Genomic DNA, 21,874 nt, shown 5'->3' on the forward strand with positions numbered 1-21,874 from the left:
AGTATGCGTATGTATGCACATGTAACATGCAATTAGGATCCACTGCATACATGTTCACATTTCAGCAACAGCCCCCTTCACATCTTAAAGAAGACAATAAAACTTATTTTAGACATGACTCTTAGGTTACTTCCAATCAAGATGGTGTTGCAAGTTTATATCTTGAGATCCCCTTTGCACCAAACACAAAAGATTTTAAAAGAACTTCAAAATGACAAAGCCACGCTCAAAAATAAGATAAACAGAACAGAAATAGAGCTTAAGCACAACAGTTGCAATTAAAGCTGCAAGTTACTCCTATGTTTCAGGTCCCAAGGTGGGTGGAAGAGGCTCTGAGGCTCTTATCACCAAGAGTACAAAGACTTAAAGTACCCCACTTGACGCACAGTATTGGAGAAGGGTAACTACTTGAAATCAAGATCTGGGGTGGTGCTCCCCAGACCTTGAGGAAAGTGGGGGAAGAAAAAAACAAAAAAGCTGCAACAACTTCAGCAATATTTTCAGCATCAGATGTTCCCCTTATGAAGAATGAAAAACTTCTGCCAGTTCTGTATAGAGACTAGTTTACTCTTAGAAAAATCAGGAATAGAACATCTTAAGATAGAAAACCAACTTCTAAAACTAAAAATTAGTTGAAATTATATATTAATTACATAAAACTTCATTCTTTAGCATTACAATTAAAGCAGTATCTAATGGTAACCATACTCCCTGGTGAACACCAGTGAAATTTCTACACTCTGATACTTGGACAAAAACTCAGAAAATCTTAACCACTGTAAATACAAAACCGAAAAAATTTAAATATGACAGTAGAAATTCTCACCTGTGTTTTGACTGTGATCTTTTCCTTCTAGAACGGGATTTTGAGCTAGACCTGGATTTTGAACGAGTGTGGGAACGAGATCGACCGCCTTTTCTTTCATTGTTCTTTCCAGACTCTGGGAGGAAAAAACCACTTTGCAGTGTAAGCTCAGAACAATTAAAGATCCCAGTTAATAATCAGGCACAAGTGGAATGTACCACATATAGTGCAAGGGGCCTACTCTCTGTACATCCTCCTCCTGTGCAATTATCCTTCAGAAACATCCAAGAAAGTCATTGCATAAACTCGTTGAGTGCAGCCACCCTGCAGCAGTACATATAAACCAGATGATTATAAACAGCTGTTCGTAGTATTTTGTTGCTGCCATAATGTACGATTATAACATGTCTGTAATTCCTATGACAGTGATTTTAAATCCTTTTTCCATTTATTTTCCTAGAATTGAAGCTTAAATTCTAATTTAGAAAATTTGCTCAAATGTAAAAAACCATCTAGACATTTTTAGGTTGGATTTCTAATTTTAGTTAGCAACACAAAAGTTTGAAAGGGTGTTCCTTTACCATGCTAAAACAGACTCTGTAGTTTTCCTAACTCATGGGCTCTCTTTTCTATTTTTAAAATTAAAACTTTGAAGGAAAAGTGAATCTGCTTAATCATAACATTTAAAATATTTATTCTTGTCTTTAGCCTCACAATAATATTTACACTTTGCTTTAAGCAAATCAGTTCTGCGTACTGATTTTGCTATTAAAATATAAAGAAGTGATTAACTCAAGCTAATGTACCTCAATTCAGTATCATGGAAAAAGATATTTGTGCTAAATAGTTCTTCAACCTTTAACACTAGTTAAGTCACTTACTCTTTCTTGAGTTTCAGTCTTCTTGTTTGTAAAATGAAGGGACTGAACAGATAATTTCTAAAATTCCTTCCAGTTCTAAGATTCTATGATCTTCAACTATGACCTATGTAACAACGCTATGGCCTTACCTGGTTCGATAGCTGCTGAGATAAAGGACTGAGCCTCTCGCACTCGCTTCATTACTTCTTCTAACTCCTTAGCTGCAGCCTGAGGTGTCATCTCAGGGGGTTTTACTATTGCATTGTTGGAGTGATTTATTCTAAATTAAAAATATTAGCATATCACAAATACACACCATATTTTACAAAACATGAAACAACTAATTGTTTATATGATACAGATATTTACAAATCTGAGGACATCTCAAAAGCACATTTAGAATAATATAGCTAAATACAGAATAACCAAAACCAACCTCAAAACCATGATTTATCTCATTCCCATCTGCCATCATCTCTTGCTAACAAAGGCAAAAAGCAAGGGAAATAAAGAAAAACTAGCTAACTTCTTTAACAACCTAAATAGGCCAGGACAACCGTGTCTTCTCACAGCTTAGAGTTATAAATAAATTAAAATGGTGACACCAATATTAAAATGAATCACTTCTAAGATTATAAAATTTTGTTGATAACCTCTGCACCCTGGGAGGATGAAAGGGAACCTATATATCATGTGCACCACTTTAATCCACCCTGGACCATGGCCTAGTCATACAGCTTCAAATATGGGAGGAATCTGATAAAACTCTTCCTTTATGGGTAACAGTGGTTTCTCTGATGCACATAAATGAATTTGGTGTGTCTCCCTTCACCATGGTGAAAACACAGCATTCACTAAGAACAGTTTCTTATCCCTTAATAGCAGACTCCTGATCAAACTGTATAATTAAGGCAATTATCTACAGAATTCAGATAAAATTGGTGCCTCAATAATGTGCATGAAATAGAATTTCTGGTCTTGAGTACCTGAAAGGCTACATCAACTTTTCATTTTGCAAACAAGGATGTGAGCAAACCTTAAAATGTATAATTTAAAACATTTCTGGGTACTTTCTTCCTGAAATTTTGGATTTACCAAAATTCTTATTATTATATTACTGTAAGTTCTACCCATATGTTAAACTGCCCATTAGTCTAGTGTAATAATGCAAAACCAACCTAACTTGTTAAAGCTTATGGAAAAAGACCTACAATCAATATGTACGGTATAAAAATGTTAACTTTAAATTAGACCTTATGAAATAGAAAATAAGATGCCTTCAAATGTAACTTTAATTTAAAGGCTAAAATGGTAAATATCTCATGTGTTTCATTTATACTTAACACAAAGTCTTCCTTTCCACAAATTGCCAATTACTATTAAAAAGAAAAAAAAAACTGCATTACATCAAAACCACAAAATTTTTTCAAAATCATTAAAATTTCTTTGTTTAGTGTTTCTTACTTCAGTGGCCTGTCTCCAAACATAACTCCATTAAAAGCAAGGGCCCTTGGTACAGAATTTTGGTCTGCAAATTCCACAAAAGCAAACCGAGTCGGCTGAGTCTCATCACCTGCCATCCGCACAAACTTCACTTCTCCAACTTGTTTAAAAAATTCAAGTAGCTGATCAGCTGTTGTTGTCTGAAGAAACAAAGTAACACTTTAATAAAGTATATTCTTCTTTAAAAAAATTCAGGTAAATACTACTTTATCAATTGATATGATTTTTAATAAAGGGAAAGGAATAAGAGGTCCCACCACTCAATTTCTTCTTATATTAGTTACCTGGGAATTCAAATTGCCAACATAGACTGTTCTCCTAATTTCATCAATTTTGGAAGGATCCACATTTCCCATAAGTGGTGGCTGTGGTATCTCTCCAAGTGTTGCAATATTGGGGTCTAGTGCTGCTGCTGGTATAGCTCCCAAACTGCTAAGGGAAACACCCAGCTATAAAAAAATTAAAAAAAAACAGAGCAGATATTTTCTATTAGTGTCAAAAATTACCATTCTCTAATCTTGAAGAATATTGATCAACTCAGTAAGAATGGGAAGAGACTAGGGACTCCTAATTTAAGCCAGGTATGTATCTGAATTATTCAGAGTAAGGTCACAGTAGTTTTCAATGTAATTAGAAATACAACATATTTCTTAACTATCTGGGTATTTTAATTACTTCTAACCTTGACACTAAAAACAAACAGTCCATTCTCATTATCTGTAGTACTTATGTCCAATAAAGTTTGCCATGAAGACTGAATTATTAAATACTGAAATCGCCGCTCCTAGGGAAAAAAACACAGGGCTAGGTTCCTATGAGCCTCTTTATCACTTTCATCAAGTGATAAATATATGACCTTGTTTTATGTGTGCTTCTGTTTAAAAATACCTTAGCTAGTATATATTATTGATTCATTAACATTAAACTCATGACCAGCAGCATGATCAACTCATGCCTGAATGAACCTTATCTTACATAAGAATTTTCTCTGTAAGGTACATCACAGGCTTCCAACACTTAGGAATACTAGACAGAACTTTAGCACTATGCTGGGGGCCAATTTAAAGAGCAAAACGACCAACATAAAGCACAAAAATGCAAAAAACATGACACTCGACGCACCACACACAAAAAAGTTATTTACACCATTAGAGCTGAAATAAGAAGGCAGAGCGTTGCTCTGTTTGAACTCATCTGGGAATGAACTTATCAAGCAACTCAATTTTCTCCTCATTCTATTTGTGTTGAATAACCACAAAAGCACCACAAGTACTGATTTTGAGATTTCAAATAAATTTTAGCTAGTATGTGAATTCACAATACAGAATTCACAAATAATGAGAATCAACTGTACCTCGGGCATTCAACAACACTGTGAATTCCTAATACTTAACAATAATCAAAGCACCTTATTTTTGCTAGGTTATTAACTCAATTCTCAGAACAGCCCTAAGAGATAGATATTACTATTACACCAATTTCACAGATAAAGACAAAGTCTTACAGAAAATAATTTTCCCAAATATACTCAGCTAACACATGGTAAAACCAGGGTACCAGCATGCACAGACTAAAATTAAAACAGGGACAAAGTTTACCTAAGAAAAGAAACCTAAAATATTAAACCCTTACTTATACTATGGTAGGAAAAAGATAAAAACCTTTGAATGATCTTTCATAACATTACTAAAATCAGTTTTTAGTTTAAGCATTAAGAAACACATTTTTAATGTGAATTTAAACTTGAAAAGATCTCAGAATTTGAAAATGAAAAATTTTGCAGAATTCACAAGACTTTTCAAGGAAAAAATAACCTGCAACTTTCATTTCCACTTTTGCAATTTAAGTCAAATAAGTAAACTGACTATATATTGTTATATTGTTGCAAAGCTACTAAAATTTAACAAATGTTAATAACACTTCCTAATGGTGAAAATACTAGTTTATGAAAGAGTGTCACTTATGCTTACCATAGCAACCCATGTGTGATCGTTTCAAAACATGTCAAATCAAGTTTTACCTCCGCTTAAAACACTTTACAATAAAATTCAAACTTCCTTCTGTGGCCTAAATAGCCCTACACCATCAGTGCCCTATCTATCCCTCCAATCTCAAAACACCTACTACCCTGCTGCCCCCCCACCCCGCCACCCTGCCTTCACAACCATTCTGCACCTGGAACACACAAGTTTTTCTCACTTTAGGGTTTCTCACTTGGCATTCCTTCGGCCCTAGAAAGCTCTTCCCCTAGCTTCTGCTGGCTGAATCCTTCAACCGCCAGGTCAATCACCCTCTCCAGGAGGCTTTCCCTCACCTTACATACAGCCTCATTTACTCTCTACTACACCACTCTGGTTTTTTTCCTTCATAGTATTTATTACAATCTGTGGTATCTTGCTACTAACAGATCTTATATTTTTTGCTGTCACCATTTCAAGTTACCATAATGTTGTAGAAAATACCTTAGTTCAAAACAGGTGAATGGCCTAGCCTCCCTCCACATGTTGCGTCTAATCACACTCCTTTTTCCCCTACCATGTCTTTGATAGTCTAACATTCACAGATGATTGAGGGTCATACCTTAAATTTTTTTCTACTGTGCAAGAGAATTATTATATACAATTAAGCTAAATCACAAATATGAGTCTTATTATTTCTCAGTTTTGCATGGATTTAAAACAGGCCTTTCCTAGTATTCCCAGCTGTCAATCCCTTTGACCTACAAATTTCTTCACTGGTACATACAATTATAGATCTCTAATGGGCCTTTCCAAATCATCTAATCCAACTCCTTTGTTTCTCAAATTTAAAGATCATTCAGTCCTGTTTTTAGAAACTTTTCCTGTCTCTCTCTCTCTCTTCTTTGCACTATACCATTCTTCGACACTTGCGTCATTTAACATGGTAATCACCAATCACATATGGCTATTTGAATTTTAATTAAAATTCAGTGCCTCAGTCACACTAGCCACATTCCAAGTGCTCAAGAGCCACATGTTGCTAGTGGCTTCTACACTAGACAGCAGAGATACAGACATCTCCATCATAGCACAAATTCTACTGAATGTGGCTGCACTATAACAATAAAACGACCCTTCTTTAGATTAGCCTATTTTCTAGCCCTGGTCTACAGGACCTAAATACTTAAGTTGCCCTTTCAGTGTCTGAGGGGGTAAAGATGACCTGACTCCTGATATAAAACTTTTGCCTTCTGACATAGAAACCTTGGCCTCCCTGGAGATGTGATTTTTAAATAGAAAGAAACCTCATGAAAGGTTTCACTCTTATGAAAGAGTAAAACTTTTCAATGTCTGGAAAGAAATGTTCTAGGCAGAGGATAAATAAGTACAACAGCCCTGAGACAGAAATATGTTTGGCATATCCAAAAATCAACAAAGCCAATAAGATTGAAATAGAAGGGAGCCAGGAAAACAAGTAGGAAAAAAAAGGTCAGAGAGGTAGCTAGGAGCCAAATCACGGGCCACCTTTCCCCTGTTTTCTACCTAAAATTATTCTTCATGAATTAAGCTTTATAAAAATACATATCTTGGGCTTCCCTGGTGGCGCAGTGGTTGAGAGTCCACCTGCCGATGCAGGGGACGCGGGTTCGTGCCCCGGTCCAGGAGGATCCCACGTACCGCGGAGCGGCTAGGTCCGTGAGCCATGGCCGCTGAGCCTGCGCGTCCGGAGTCTGTGCTCCGCAACAGGAGAGGCCACAACAGTGAGAGGCCCGCGTATCGCAAAAACAAAAAACAAAAAAAACGTATCTACAGCTGAATTAAAAGGAATCATTTCCCCTCACGGCAACAAATTAAATAATAAAAACTTTCTCTTCTTGATAAATAAAACCTAAAAAGTTTCAAGATAGCAAGACAGGGGCTTCCCTGGTGGCGCAGTGGTTGAGAGTCCGCCTGCCGATGCAGGGGACACGGGTTCGTGCCCCGGTGCGGGAGGATCCCACATGCCGCGGAGTGGCTGGGCCCGTGAGCCATGGCCGCTGGGCCTGCGCGTCCGGAGCCTGTGCTCCGCAACGGGCGAGGCCACAGCGGTGAGAGGCCTGTGTACCGCAAAAAAAAAAAAAAAAAAAAAAAAAAAAAAAAAAAAAGATAGCAAGACAATACTTTCTGAGGAGGGGGGGGGAAAAAGATGATGATCCAGGAATTAATCTTAAAATATACCAAAACATACCCAAAATAAAATTTTTAGAAAGCCCAATTCAAATGATCAAATGTTAAATTAAAAACCATTTACCGATCAGGTCCTTCCAGATGGTGGAGGAATAAGCCCTGGAGATCACCTTCCTACCCACAAATACATCAAAAATAAATTTACATGTGGAACAACTCCTACAGAACACCTACTAAATGCTGGCAGAACACCTCGCACTTCCCAAAAGACAAGAGACTCCGCACATACCAGGCCATGTGGCTGACAGGGTGCTCTGACCAGGTTTCAGGCCTGAGCCTCTGAGATGGGAGCGCCGTGCTCAGGACACTGGACCACTTTCACCTCCCAGCCCTATGTGCCATCAATCGGTGAGAGGTCTCCCAGAGATCTCTCTCAACGCTAAGACCCAGCTCCACTTAACTACAAGCAAACTCCAGTTCTGGACATCCTATGCAAAACAACTAGCAAGACAGGAACACAACCCAACTCATTAGCAGAGAGGCTGCCTAAAATCAGAAGTTCACAGACACCCCAAAACACAATACCAGATACAGTCCTGCCCACCAGAAAGAAAAGACCCAGCCTCATCCTCCAGAACACAGGCACCACTCCCCTCCACCAGGAAGCCTACACAACCCACTGAACCAACCTTACCCACTGGGGGCAGACACCAAAAACAACAGGAACTACAAACCTGCAGCCTGCAAAAAGGAGACCCAAACACAGTAAGTTAAACAAAATGAGAAGACAGAGAAATACATAGCAGATGAAGGAGCAAGGTAAAAACCCACCAGACCTAACAAATGAAGAGGAAATAAGCAGTCTACCTGAAAAAGAATTCAGAATAATGATAGTAAAGATGATCCAAAATCTTGGAAATAGAATGGAGAAAATACAAGAAACATTTAAAAAGAACCTAGAATAAACAAACAATGATGAACAACACAATAAGTGAAATTAAAAATTCTCTAGAAGGAATCGACAGTGGAATAATTGAGGCAGAAGAACAGGTAAGTGGCCTGGAGGATAAAATAGCAGAAATAACTACCGCACAGCAGAATAAAGAAAAAAGAATGAAAAGAATTGAGGACAGTCTCAGAGACCTCTGGGACAACATTAAACACACCAACATTAGAATTATAGGGGCCACAGAAGAAGAAGAGAAAAAGAAAGGGACTGAGAAAATATTTGAAGAGATAATAGTCAAAAATTTCCCTAATATGGGAAAGGAAAGAGTCAATCAAGTCCAGGAAGCACAGAGTCCCATACAGGAAAACCCAAGGAGAAACACGTCAAGACACATATTAATCAAACTATCAAAAATTAAATACAAGGAAAAAATATTAAAAGTAGCAAGGGAAAATCAACAATTAACATACAAAGAAATCCCCGTAAGGTTAACAGCTGATCTTTTGGCAAAACTCTAGTAGCCAGAAGGGAGTGGCAGGACATATTTAATGAGAGGGAAAAACCTACAACCAAGATTACTCTACCCAGCAAGGATCTCATTCAGATTCGACAGAGAAATTAAAAACCTTACGGACAAGCAAAAGCTAAGAGAATTCAGCACCACCAAACCAGCTTTACAACAAATGCTAAAGGAACTTCTCTAGGCAGGAAACACAAGAGAAGGAAAAGCCCTACAAATAAAAAACCCAAAACAATTAAGAGAATGGTAACAGGAACATACATATTGATAATTACCTTGAATGTAAAATGGCTTAAATACTACAACCAAAAGACACAGACTGGTTGAATGGGTACAAAAACAAGACCCATATATATGCTGTCTTCAAGAGACCCACTTCAGACCTAGGGACACATACAGACTGAAAGTGAGGGGATGGAAAAAGATATTCCATGCAAATGGAAATCAGAAGAAAGCTGGAGTAGCAATTCTCATATCAGACAAAACAGACTTTAAAATAAAGACTATTAGAAGAGACAAAAAAGGACACTACATAATGATCAAGGGATCAATCCAAAATGATGATATAACTATTGTAAATATTTATGCATCCAACATAGGAGCACCTCAAAACATAAGGCAAATGCTAACAGCCATAAAAGGGGAAATCGACAGTAACACAATCATAGTAGGGGACTTCAACACCCCACTTTCACCAATGGACAGATCATCCAAAATGAAAAGAAATAAGGAAACACAAGCTTTAAGTGATACATTAAACAAGATGGACTTAATTGATATTTATAGGACATTCCATCCAAAAACAACAGAATACACATTCTTCTCAAGTGCTCATGGAACATTCTCCAGGAGAGACCATATCTTGGGTCACAAATCAAGCCTTGGTAAATTTAAGGAAATTGCTATCGTATCAAGCATCTTTTCCGACCACAACGCTATGAGACTAGATATCAATTACAGGAAAAATAGACTGTAAAAACTGCAAACACATGGAGCCTAAACAATACACTACTAAATAACCAAGAGATCACTGAAGAAATCAAAGAGGAAATTTTTAAAAACCTGGAAACAAATGACAATGAAAACACGACAGCCCAAAACCTACGGGACGTAGCAAAAGCAGTTCTAAGAGGGAAGTTTATAGCAATACAAGCCTACCTCAAGAAACAAGAAAAATCTCAAATAAACAACCTAACCTTACACCTAAAGCAATTAGAGAAAGAAAAACAGAAAAAAACCCAAAGTTAGCAAAAGGAAAGAAAGCATAAAGATCAGATCAGAAATAAATGAAAAAGAAATGAAGGAAACAATAACAAAGATCAATAAAACTAAAAGCTGTTTCTTTGAGAAGATAAACAAAATTGATAAACCATTAGCAAGACTCATCAAGAAAAAAAGAGAGAAGACCCAAATCAACAGAATTAGAAATGAAAAAGGAGAAATAACAACTGACACTGCAGAAATACAAAGGATCATGAGAGATTACTACAAGCAGCTATATGCCAATAGAATGGACAACCTGGAAGAAATGGACATATTCTTAGAAAAACACAACCTTCCCAGACTGAACCAGGAAGAAATAGAAAATATGAACAGACCAATCACAAGCACTGAAACTGAAACTGTGATTAAAAATCTTCAAATAAACAAAAGCCCAGGACCAGATGGTTTCACACATGAATTCTATCAAATATTTAGAGACACGCCAACACCTATCCTTCTCAAACTCTTCCAAAAATAGGAGAGGGAAGAACACTCCCAAACTCATTCTATGAGGCCACCATGACCCTGATACCAAAACCAGACTAAAATGTCACAAAAAAAGAGAAATACAGGTCAATATCACTGATGAACATAGTTGCAAAAATCCTCAACAAAATACTAGCAAACAGAATCCAACAGCACATTAAAAGGATCATACACCACAATCAAGTGGGGTTTATCCAAGGAATGCAAGGATTCTTCAATATATGCAAATCAATCAATGTGATAAACCACATAAACAAACTGAAGGATAAAAACCATATGATCATCTCAACAGGTGCAGAAAAAGCTTTCAACATAATTCAACACCCATTTAGGATAAAAACCCTCCAGAAAGTAGGCATAGAGGGAACTTACCTCAATATAATAAAGGCCATATATAACAAACCAGCCAACAACACTCTCAATGGTGAAAAACTGAAACCATTTCCACTAAGATCAGGAACAAGACACGGTTGCCCACTCTAACCACTATTATTCAACATAATTTTGGAAGTTATAGCCATGGCAATCAGAGAAGAAAACGAAATAAAAGGAATCTAAATTGGAAAAGAAGTAAAACTGTCACTGTTTGCAAATGACATGATACTATATCGAGAATCCTAAAGATGCTACCAGAAAACTACTAGAGCTAATCAATGAATTTGGTAAAGTAGCAGGGTACAAAATTAATGCACAGAAATCTCTTGCATTCCTGTACACTAATGATGAAAAATCTGAAAGAGAAATTAAGGAATCACTCCCATTTACCACTGCAACAAAAAGAATAAAATACCTAGGAATAAACCTACCTAAGGAGACAAAATACCTGTATGCAGAAAACTATAAGACACTGATGAAAGAAATTAAAGATGATACAAACCAAATGGAGAGATATACCATGTTCTTGGATTGGAAGAATCAACATTGTGAAAATGACTATACTACCCAAAGCAATCCATAGATTCAATGCAATCCCTATCAAACTACCAATGGCATTTTTCACAGACTAGAACAAAAAATTTCACAATTTGTATGGAAACACAAAAGACCCCGAAAAGCCAAAGCAATCTTGAGAAAGAAAAACAGAGCTGGAGGAATCGGGCTCCCTGACTTCAGGCTATACTACAAAGTTACAGTAATCAAGACAGTATACTACTGGCACAAAAACAGAAATATAGATCAACAGAACAGGACAGAAAGCGCAGAGCTAAACCCACACACATATGGTCACCTTATCTTTCACTGGACAGCTACATGTAAAAGAATGAAATTAGAACACTCCCTAACACCATACACAAAAATAAACTCAAAATGGATTAAACACCTAAATGTAAGGACAGTCACTATAAAACTCTTAGAGGAAAACATAGGCAGAACATTCTATGACATAAATCACAACAAGATGACTTTTGACCCACCTCCTAGAGAAATGGAAATAAAAACAAAAATAAACAAACAGGACCTAATGAAACTTAAAAAGTTTTTGCACAGCAAAGGAAACCAAAACAAGACAACAAGACAACCCTCAAAATGGGAGAAAATATTTGCAAACAAAGCCACTGACAAAGGATTAATCTCCAAAATATACAAGCAGCTTATGCAGCTCAATATCAAAAAAACAAACAACCCAAACCAAAAATGGGCAGAAGACCTAAATAGACATTTCTCCAAAGAAGATATACAGATTGCCAACAAACACATGAAAGGATGCTCTACACCACTAATCATTAGAGAAATGCAAATCGAAACTACAATGAGGTATCACCCCACACCAGTTAGAATGGCCATCGTCAAAAAATCTACAAACAATAAATGCTGGAAAGGGTGTGGAGAAAAGGGAACCCTTTTGCACTGTTGGTGGGAATGTAAATTGATACAGCCACTATGGAGAACAGTATGGAGGCTCCTTAAAAAACTAAAAACAGAACTACCACACGACCCAGCAATCCTACTACTGGGCATATACCCTGAGAAAACCATAATTCAAAAAGAGTCATGTACCACAATGTTCACTGCAGCACTATTTACAATAGCCAGGACATGGAAGTAACCTAAGTGTCCATCAACAGATGAATGGATAAAGAAGATGCAGCACATATATACAATGGAATATTACTCAGCCATAAAAAGAAACAAAATTGAGGGCTTCCCTGGTGGCGCAGTGGTTGAGAGTCCGCCTGCCAATGCAAGGGACACGGATTTGTGCCCCGGTCTGGGAAGATCCCACATGCCGTGGAGCGGCTAGGCCCATGAGCCATGGCTGCTGAGCCTGCGCGTCCAGAGCCTGTGCTCCGCAATGGAAGAGGCCTCAACAATGAGAGGCCCGTACCGCAAAAAAAAAAAAAAAAAAAAAAAAAAAAAGCAACAAAATTGAGTTATTTGTAGTGAGGTGGATGGACCTAGATTCTGTCATACAGAGTGAAGTAAATCAGAAACCGAAAAACAAATACTGTATGCTTACACATATATAGGGAATCTAAAAAAAAAAAAGGTTCTGTAGAACCTAGGGGCAGGACAGGAATAAAGCATTCGTAGATAATGGAGGACACGGGGAGGGGGAAGGGTAAGCTAGGACGAAGTGAGAGAGTGGCACTGACATATATACACTACCAAATGTAAAACAGACAGCTAGTGGGAAGCAGACGCATAGCACAGGGAGATCAGCTCCGTGCTTTGTGACCACCTAGAGGGGTAGGATAGGGAAGGTGGGAGGGAGACGCGGGAGGGGATATGGGGATATATGTATACGTATAGCTGATTCAGCAGAAACTAACACAACTTTGTTATATGGCAGAAACTAACACAACATTGTAAAGCAATTATACTCCAATAAAGATATTAAAATAAAATAAAAAATAAAAGGCATCTTCCTCCCATGGATCACAATACAGGTCTCCAGCAGAACAGTGTCATGTGAAAATCCTAAAATTTTGCACTTCCAAGTTTCAAAAACCACTTTTATAACTTGGATAAACTATAATCATAAAGTTTACTGGTTCACTCCCTAAGAACCCAGTACCAAAAAGTAAAACACAGCTTTCAATTAATGTGAGTTCTGTATTTGTCTTGGATTTATTTTTGAAGAAAAATGACTCTTATTTAAAATAAATGACCAGAATCTTTTATATAAACCAAGAACCCAGTAACAGCAAATCTGTTTTTGACACCACTTGGAAATCACAAATGAGGCATTAAATTACTATTTAATTCTGCTAATGAAAAATATTTTTGCCATGTTTTTACCATGTTACATTTTCTCAGTATCAGACAAATGCTTCTCTGAGATATTTTTCCCATTACCAACGGTGTAAATCATTTCAAATTTTTCAAATGGATTTAGTCCTCCTGAACTGGGAAATATAGTTACCTAGATTCTCCAATTCCCTATGCTATCTAAAATGTTGAATTTCAATTACTGATTTTCTAATGAATATATTTCAGTTCTCAAATTTAAATGAATCCCCAATTACTTCATAATCAATTCCAAAAGGCAGTTCAAGTCAGTAACATGGGGAAAAAAATTACGCAGACATTTCGAATCCTCTCCATTTAAAAACACAAATACTTAAAATAGAAATAGCTTTCTAAGCTCTTAAAAAAAAAAAAAAACTTTCTAAGCTCTTTATTCAACCAATTACACAGTTAAATGATCACTCCCTTTAGAAGAGGGTGTATCATACTTACTGTAGTTAAGGGATTTGGAGTCGGTATGGGAAGCAAGCCTGCACCAGGCATCAGACTTGTCATGGTTGGAGCAGGAGCCAATAGAGAGAGAGCTTTGGCTTCCTCTGGGATTTTACCTGCAGAGGCAAGTTCCAAACATTAAAGAAAGCAGAAACACCACACAAACTTTATACTATGATTTTACAATTACCCTTGCACTTAAAAAATAATAATAATAAATGAATCTATCTATCAGATCCATATAAAGAAATAAATAAGAACTTAAGTCTTTCCTTTTACCCTGCTCTACTAGGAAAAATAAAAGTGAGCAAAACTTCAAAGACTAACAATCTCATTAATGGAATATTATTTTAAAAATTGAATAATGTAGACAATTATTTAACACTTTGAGCTATGGGTCACCTGTACTGGAAACTTAATGTTCATGAACCAAACGATATCAAGCATGGACGCTTTCCCAGGACGGTGTTTTCGCGGTGATCGAAAGTTGTGTTACACATGACAACCGTTCGTGTTGGCTGCATCACTAATAGCACACAGAACATCAGATACAGAAAAGAAGAACATTTTTTAAAGTTTAATCCCCAGAAATGGCAAATAACCAAATTAGTCAAAAAAAAGAAAAAGAAAAAAACAAATATGTGCGAATTGAAATCTGTTCCTGAGTGTCCCTATCCTGTTAATTGAAACTACCTACTTGTGATGTAAACAATTTTGATAACCTTCCAAAAGATCCCATTTAATTTCAAGTAGACAGAAAAAAACCAAAAGCCTACCACATGTAATCAGCTTCAATTGGAAAGGAAGCCTACACCCATTCAGTTAATAAGGCATCTCACCAACAATGACAGAGATGACTAAAAGAATCCAGTTCCAAAGAATATGCCTTGGGAAACTGCTAACATTTTTGAAAATGACTAACAAAAAAAAGTTCCCTAGTCTCAGGAAACTTCTTATATTACTGACTTTTAGAACCGATTTATGTATACTTATCTGAAGAGGGGTGGTTAATGCCTAAATGTCTTGCTTATAAGCGTCCTAAGTGCCTAATAACAACAACAATAACATTAAAATAACCCTAGACACTAAGAAAAAGAAATCCCTACGACTAAAAAAAAGGAAATTTACTCTGAATTAAGTCTATCAATTTGCCACATTTAATTACTGAACTCTAGTCAATTAATTTTGATAAGGGCTGGGACCTTCACACATTTTTTCTGGTCCTTTCTCTCAACCTTCCCAAAAAGAAAATTTCTAAAAAGTTGACTACGTATAGCAATTTCAGAACTACTCATAATTATGTGGTATTTGGCTACACGTTTCCATTATGAATTCTTCAAAAGTAATTTAAAGTACAAAGTCACGCCAAATTGAAAATAGCATATGGAGTAAATTTTCAAAAAAGCACCATGTGGGGTTTCAGTGGTAAAAATTCGACTTAACACACACATGTGCAGGGATAAATCTCTAAAAAAATTATCTGAATATATTTCTAAACATGGATGGAATTCAAGATGAATTTTTAAACTTGCTTTAAGTAGTGGTTACACCTTATTTATAGAAATACAGAAATCACATTTTATTAGCTTTAGCAAATGCCTACTTATTTCTAAGCTTTGCAACATCTAAGTCTATATTACCTTAATTTACTAATTTCAAAAACAAAGTCATTTTATTATTTCAGTAAATTCTGCATAAGCACTGATTTTAACATGCATTAAGATTAAAAGGCAGGAAGGCCTTACTGAAGACATCAAATAACAGTAATTTATTTTGTATTTATTAGTTATTAGCATTAAGACATTTATCTGTATACTCACATATACTATTTACATCACTATCAGACCTGCTTTATCTGTTAAAAATAAGTATTACTTTTTTAATATTTGTAAAACCTGTACACATCTTGATAAGTCAACTGAGGTCCTAAGGTACAAACCCTATGCTTCACTACCCTAATTTATGCACCTAAAAAACAAATAAAGAGTTCCAATCTAGTAATGCCCCCAATTTAATATTACCTGTCCATTAAATAAGCAAAACTATCCACATGAAAGACCACACAAACAAAACGGGTATTCAATACAGGCCAAAAGTTGATTACTTAACATAATAAAGTCATTCAGTGTTGGCTTAAAAATAGTATCAGGAGGTTGTCTGCCTCTCACTGTCTCTTACAGTATAATAAACTATTATAAGTATTAAGTCTAACTAAAAGCACAATATTTTTTTACTTATTCTAATTACCATTAAAGATACTTTAAGAAAAAAGTTCCATTGCTTAATTTCCAGGATAAAATTCTACCAAATATACCCTCCAAATACTATCAGAGTGTATAAAAGTACAAAACAAATAAGCATTTAGCATTTTTCCCAAACTGTACTCATCAAAGACAACTGAGAGAAAAAACAATGTCTCTCACTCATCCTAATCTCAGAATCCATTTAGAAACTAGTAATCTCTGAACATTTTTCAACAAAAAAATTCAAGCAAAAAAATACACAAGTGTAAGTATTCAACAGTTTCTCAAGTATCCATTCCCCATGTAGGCAATTAAAAGTGTTTTCAAATCAAAGAAATGCTATTTTCTATAATAAATATCATAAAAGTGAAAAGTCTCCTCTTGTCCTCTACCCCCAGAATGTTATAAGAAATTTACTTATTTTCCTTGATGATTCTGCATGCCTAAAATTCTAAGGGAGGAGGACGAAAATTAGAAGCTATCAGTTGGTCTTTATGAGAGATGCAGACTTGGGAGAAAACTGCAAAAATGTTACACTGAGATCAAAACGTGTTCCTAAGAATCTCATCAGTGTTTTAGTGTTTTGGGAACAAAATGTACCTGATCAGTTTATAAACACCAATTAAGACTAGCATTGAGCTTCAAGAAACCATATCCTAATTTACTGTGAAAAGTTCTTTTATGTTAAGGATGAGCTCTACTAATCATCTCCCAATATAATTTGCAATGCAATGTTATGAACCCTTAACGGAATACCATTTACAAAGAACTGGAAAACCAGCTCACAAGTTAAAGTGAAAGAGATTTAACAAAACAAAAACAAAAACAAAAACAAAAAAAAAAAGGGACAAAATAAAGAAAAAGAAATGAAATTAAAGTAAAACAATAAAAAACAGAGACAGGGCGTCCATCTTCTGCGGTTCAGACTCCGATCTCATTTCCCCAATGAAGGTTTCACTTGACGGCAGGTTTAGTGGCATGGCAAACAATGCCTAACTCAGGCAAGTGTAACAGGTCTGCCTTGGCCAGTCTAGTCATCTAATAATGCACAAATATCACATAGAGAAAACATACAAAACCAAATTAATAGTCAAAATCCATCTACCAGAAAATGTGGACATAAACTTATGACTGATGATTAGGCTGACACCCTTATTATGTTTGACCTTATCTTTTTCTAAGTGTTAACATTTATAAAAAGAAATCTGAGATGCACGCAACAACAAAAAGAGGTCATATTTGGACGAGTATAATGAAAGTATATTTTATTTTGAAGTGGCATGTTTTATTAACAATAGCTAATGCTTAATATGTACGAAACTATTACACATCAAACATTACTTAAACGGCTTAGGATCTCACAGTACTACTGTCTGCATTAAAAAAAAAAAACAGCAAATTGAAAGAAACTGAAAAAAACTTCTTACAATTTTTTTCTATGGTTTTCTCACTTCTTTCATAATGCTGTTTCTATAACATCAAGGAAAGAATACAATCAGTGAAGTAAACAGAAGACTGCTTACAGCACATCTCCTCTTACAGAACTTACTCCACTGGAACTCTTTCCTTTGATTTATTTCAAACTCACTTTGCTATCTTTTTTAACACAACAATACATTATTACTTTGCTTGCAGTGCATAATCAGATCTTTTAACAGCTCACTGTGACACTCTTCAGGTTCTATAAATTCATTTTTGTTGTATTTAATGAAAAATGTGTATCTGAATGTTTTTCCAATACAAATTATTTTATAGGTTAGTGTTCTAAAATACTTAAAACTAAACTGGAATAAAAATATGCTTGAATTTTCACGTTCAAAAATAGCGAAATTTTGTCTGTTTGTTGATACTAAAAATATTCAAAAGCCATTATAATAAATGTGCATTTATTTCTTTCTATCAAGTAAAACAAACAAAAAGGAACCTCTACATGCCCATGATCTTTAACATTTATGACAAACCATGGTCACTTCTCAATATATGAAAAATTTTATGGGAATATAGCAAGGTTCCAACAGAGCAACACTAACAAAATTTTTCCTTCCAGTTCAATAATAAGCTAAAATCACACAAGATACTGTGCTGCTGATGGCATAATTTTTTGATACAATTAACACTCCCATTTAGTAAAACTTCTACCTGATTTATTTTTTCCCATGCAGTTTACTTGGTATGAAATTGGTATGAACTTGGTATACAGAACTAAATCATTACCAGCTCTTTTCTCACCTTGTTCTCCAATTTTGGGGTCATTGTCCCCTTACAGATTAGTAGATAAAGATAGATTTAGCAAATAATTAACTTTAATTCATTTTTTATTTATTCTACTATATTCGCTATTATTTATTTTATTCTCCCTACCCCTCTCTAACCCCTAGACATGGGAAAAATACTTTCAAATTTATCTGAAAAAATCCAGAATGTCATATTCTAGGACATCAAAAATAACAGAGTCATACTCACTGTATCTGACTAATGTTTTTGACATCCCAGAACAGGCATTCTGAAATATGCATAAAACCTTGAAAATGCAGCAAACTGTTTATTATACAGTATTTTAATGTGAGCCTGGTTTCTAAAAAAAGTTTTAAAACATGACATATGAAAGCTCCTTAAATTGTTTCAGGTAAAATTTTTATGTTGTAAAACAGTTACCACCAGCCACCAGTGAAAATATATTTTAAAGACATTTAAATTATAATAACCCAATTCTAAAATCCATGTACACATGTCATAGTCAGTGCTCTGAATAAAAGTTAATTACACACCAGAACTGTCAAATTCAGCACAGCCTAGTATAATGAATGTGAATGGCTCTGCAAATAGAAGTTACTAAAAAAATAGGCATTAATAATAATTAGCTCTTAAAGCAGGTTATGTCATAAAATTTAATGAATTACTATAAGGCCTTTGGCCTTGTTTCCACCTTCAACAACTATTTCCTCGATGGAGGCTTTGGAAAATTGCTTTCCATGATTTTTCTTCAATTAATCACCATCAGCGCCACCCCTCCCTCCCCCGCAAAAAAAGCCAGCAAAATTAAAAGTAAATTCTAGTTGCACAGCAAATTACACTGAATGTAAAATAATGGTCTCAGTAACAATTAAGGTAAATTACCTTAAGAAAATACTTTAAAGCTTAAATTATGAATATTGTTCTTAAACACAACTACTACCTAACTCCCATTTGGTGAAATGTGTACACTGTTTTTATTTATGCAATATCTTTAATAGGTATACACAGGGGCAAATGCTTATTTACACATTTTAAATAATGTCCTCTACCAACTTAATATTTTAATTTCAAAAAGCTTTCTTTACAACTTGCAAACTGAATACAGAAAGTCAAAGCAAACCAAAGAAGCCAAGTAATTTATAAATTTTTAAATGTTTAGCTATAAAATCTCAAATATACATAAGTAATAAATTAACCATTTTAATATATTTTATTATTATGTAAAATCCTTTCCACCTCCAAATTTCATTCTTACACACACACACCATATCTACTTGCCAATTTCTAGGAAAGCCAATGGTAGTAACAGACAGGACAGAGATTAAAATAACTGAAAAAAACATGTGAGATACTAACCTTCTGCACAAGGAACAACTATCAGAGCTCTGTCAATAAAAACCGTGTTAGTTAGATGCTGGGCCACGCCAACACTTGATGGATCACGAAACTTAACATAACATACTTTGGAAGAAAAAGCAAGAGGTGCGTTGCTGCAAGATAAAAAGAAAAACAATTGAACTAATTAACATTTGGTTGGTTTTCATTTAAAATTTCTTACTTGTATCTTTACATAATCTTACAATCAAGACAGGAATTTTCGTTGCTAAGGATCATTAAGACATGAAATAGCAGAACTTAGTCTTTTAATGGTGATTTGCTGCAATGACTGAAGGCACATCTAGGCAGGCCTATAGCCTTATTTGTTAAAAACCTGAAATTTAAATTAATGCCTTCTTAATCTGAGTGAAATGTGAAAACAGCTGACTTAACCCAAGGATGTCCAATCAGTGCATCATCATCAATAGGCAAAATCCCGTTTCATAAAAAAGCCCCAATCCTCAAGACTTCAAATTTTCTAACTACTTCCAACCCTCCCTAATGTGATTCCTCGCATTTAAATCACTAAAAACTTCACAACACTCTTAGAAACAATCAGATAACCTGGAATTAAAATTAAGGTCTTTTGCATATACTGGCCTACTTCAGGCCAGGCAGCATTGTGATTTTCCAGACAAAAACTTTTACAAACAAAATTTTACATATTTTATATGCAAAAGAGCAAAGACTCTTATAAATCCTACTAGATTTAATCTAGGCAGGACTATAGGAAAAAGAAGCCAGACACAGCACAGATGAAAGCAATTTTTCCACAATATGAATCCATCGTGTCAGATTCCAAAATACACTATCCTCATAAAGGATCATTTTGTCAACCTGCCCATAATTATGTTCAATTAAAGTCTGTAATTGTCTTTAGCAAATAAAAAAAGACATTAAATATACAGCTAATGTTTAACATAAATGTACAATCCTTTAAAATATTAAGTTTTTCACACTAAAAAAAGATCATTTGAAAAATACTAAATATGCACTGTGCAGCAACAATAATTTACTTTAGTTTACAAAACAGGTCAAGGGAGTTCACCATAATCCTAGACCTAGTAAATGGCAAAGATGAGATTTAATGTCTAATCATCTAATTCCAAATCTCATGCAACCTTAATTATTCAATTAATCAAGAATTTTAAAGCCACTTTAATGTACTACTTAATTTGTAATTCCATAAATATTCATTTTTTTAATTAAAAAATTACATACAGCAACAAATCCAGCTTGCTAACAGCTAAATATATTTATGATATTAACCAAACACTAAGATAATAAAATATATTTGCATTTAGAACTTTAAACTATATATATTATTAACATAACTAGTCAGGCTAGCAAAAATAAAAGTAAAACTCTACCTCTTTCTCACCCAACCCAACTCAATTCTTTCCTGCCTAAGGCCATCTGATTCAGGCTTCAAGCCAGTCCTCTCCAACAACCTCCCCCTACTCAACATGTAAGTCAAGCACTTGTACTTGCCATGAGGTAAACACATCTGCATCCAGACTTAACTCACCTATACATTACCAAGTCACCAATTTAGGCCTCTCCAGAGCTCTAGATTCCCAGATCCAAGTGCCTGCTGGCATACTGCACGGTGATCTGTCAGTCACATGACCCACCCTTGAACTTATTCTTAAATTCATTACCCTCCTTCTGCACCAATCCTGCCCTTTGTTCTAATTTCATATCTCAGTTAAAGATACTACCCACATTATTTAAGTCAGAAATCCGGAAGTCGTTAATGAGACCATCTGTTCTCCAAATATTTCCAAATCTCCTTCTGGCTACGTAATAAAATTCTATTTCTTTT

The 21,874-nt window shown here is 35.2% G+C and overlaps 1 protein-coding gene across 10 annotated transcripts in view; it reads right to left on the reverse strand.

Moving 5' to 3' along the window:
• Positions 1–21,874, reverse strand: part of SREK1 (splicing regulatory glutamic acid and lysine rich protein 1) — a 55,766-nt gene that overhangs the window by 27,691 nt on the left and 6,201 nt on the right. For 2 of the 10 annotated variants that reach the window (XM_032626055.1, XM_032626053.1), the window contains exons 2-8: positions 20,029–20,162; positions 14,597–14,720; positions 14,195–14,310; positions 3,453–3,617; positions 3,130–3,308; positions 1,815–1,945; positions 827–941 (exon numbers count right to left, since the gene is read on the reverse strand). In XM_032626055.1, the coding sequence (XP_032481946.1) occupies positions 827–941; positions 1,815–1,945; positions 3,130–3,308; positions 3,453–3,617; positions 14,195–14,257 (653 nt within the window). In that variant the 5' untranslated portion in view covers positions 14,258–14,310; positions 14,597–14,720; positions 20,029–20,162. Of the gene's footprint in view, positions 1–826; positions 942–1,814; positions 1,946–3,129; positions 3,309–3,452; positions 3,618–14,194; positions 14,311–14,596; positions 20,163–21,874 lie in introns of those variants that run through there. The other 8 variants (XM_032626049.1, XM_032626048.1, XM_032626051.1 and 5 more) reach the window with 7 other exon arrangements.

Source organism: Phocoena sinus, chromosome 3 (genome assembly GCF_008692025.1).
Source record: "Phocoena sinus isolate mPhoSin1 chromosome 3, mPhoSin1.pri, whole genome shotgun sequence".
NCBI classification, from domain to species: domain Eukaryota; kingdom Metazoa; phylum Chordata; class Mammalia; order Artiodactyla; family Phocoenidae; genus Phocoena; species Phocoena sinus.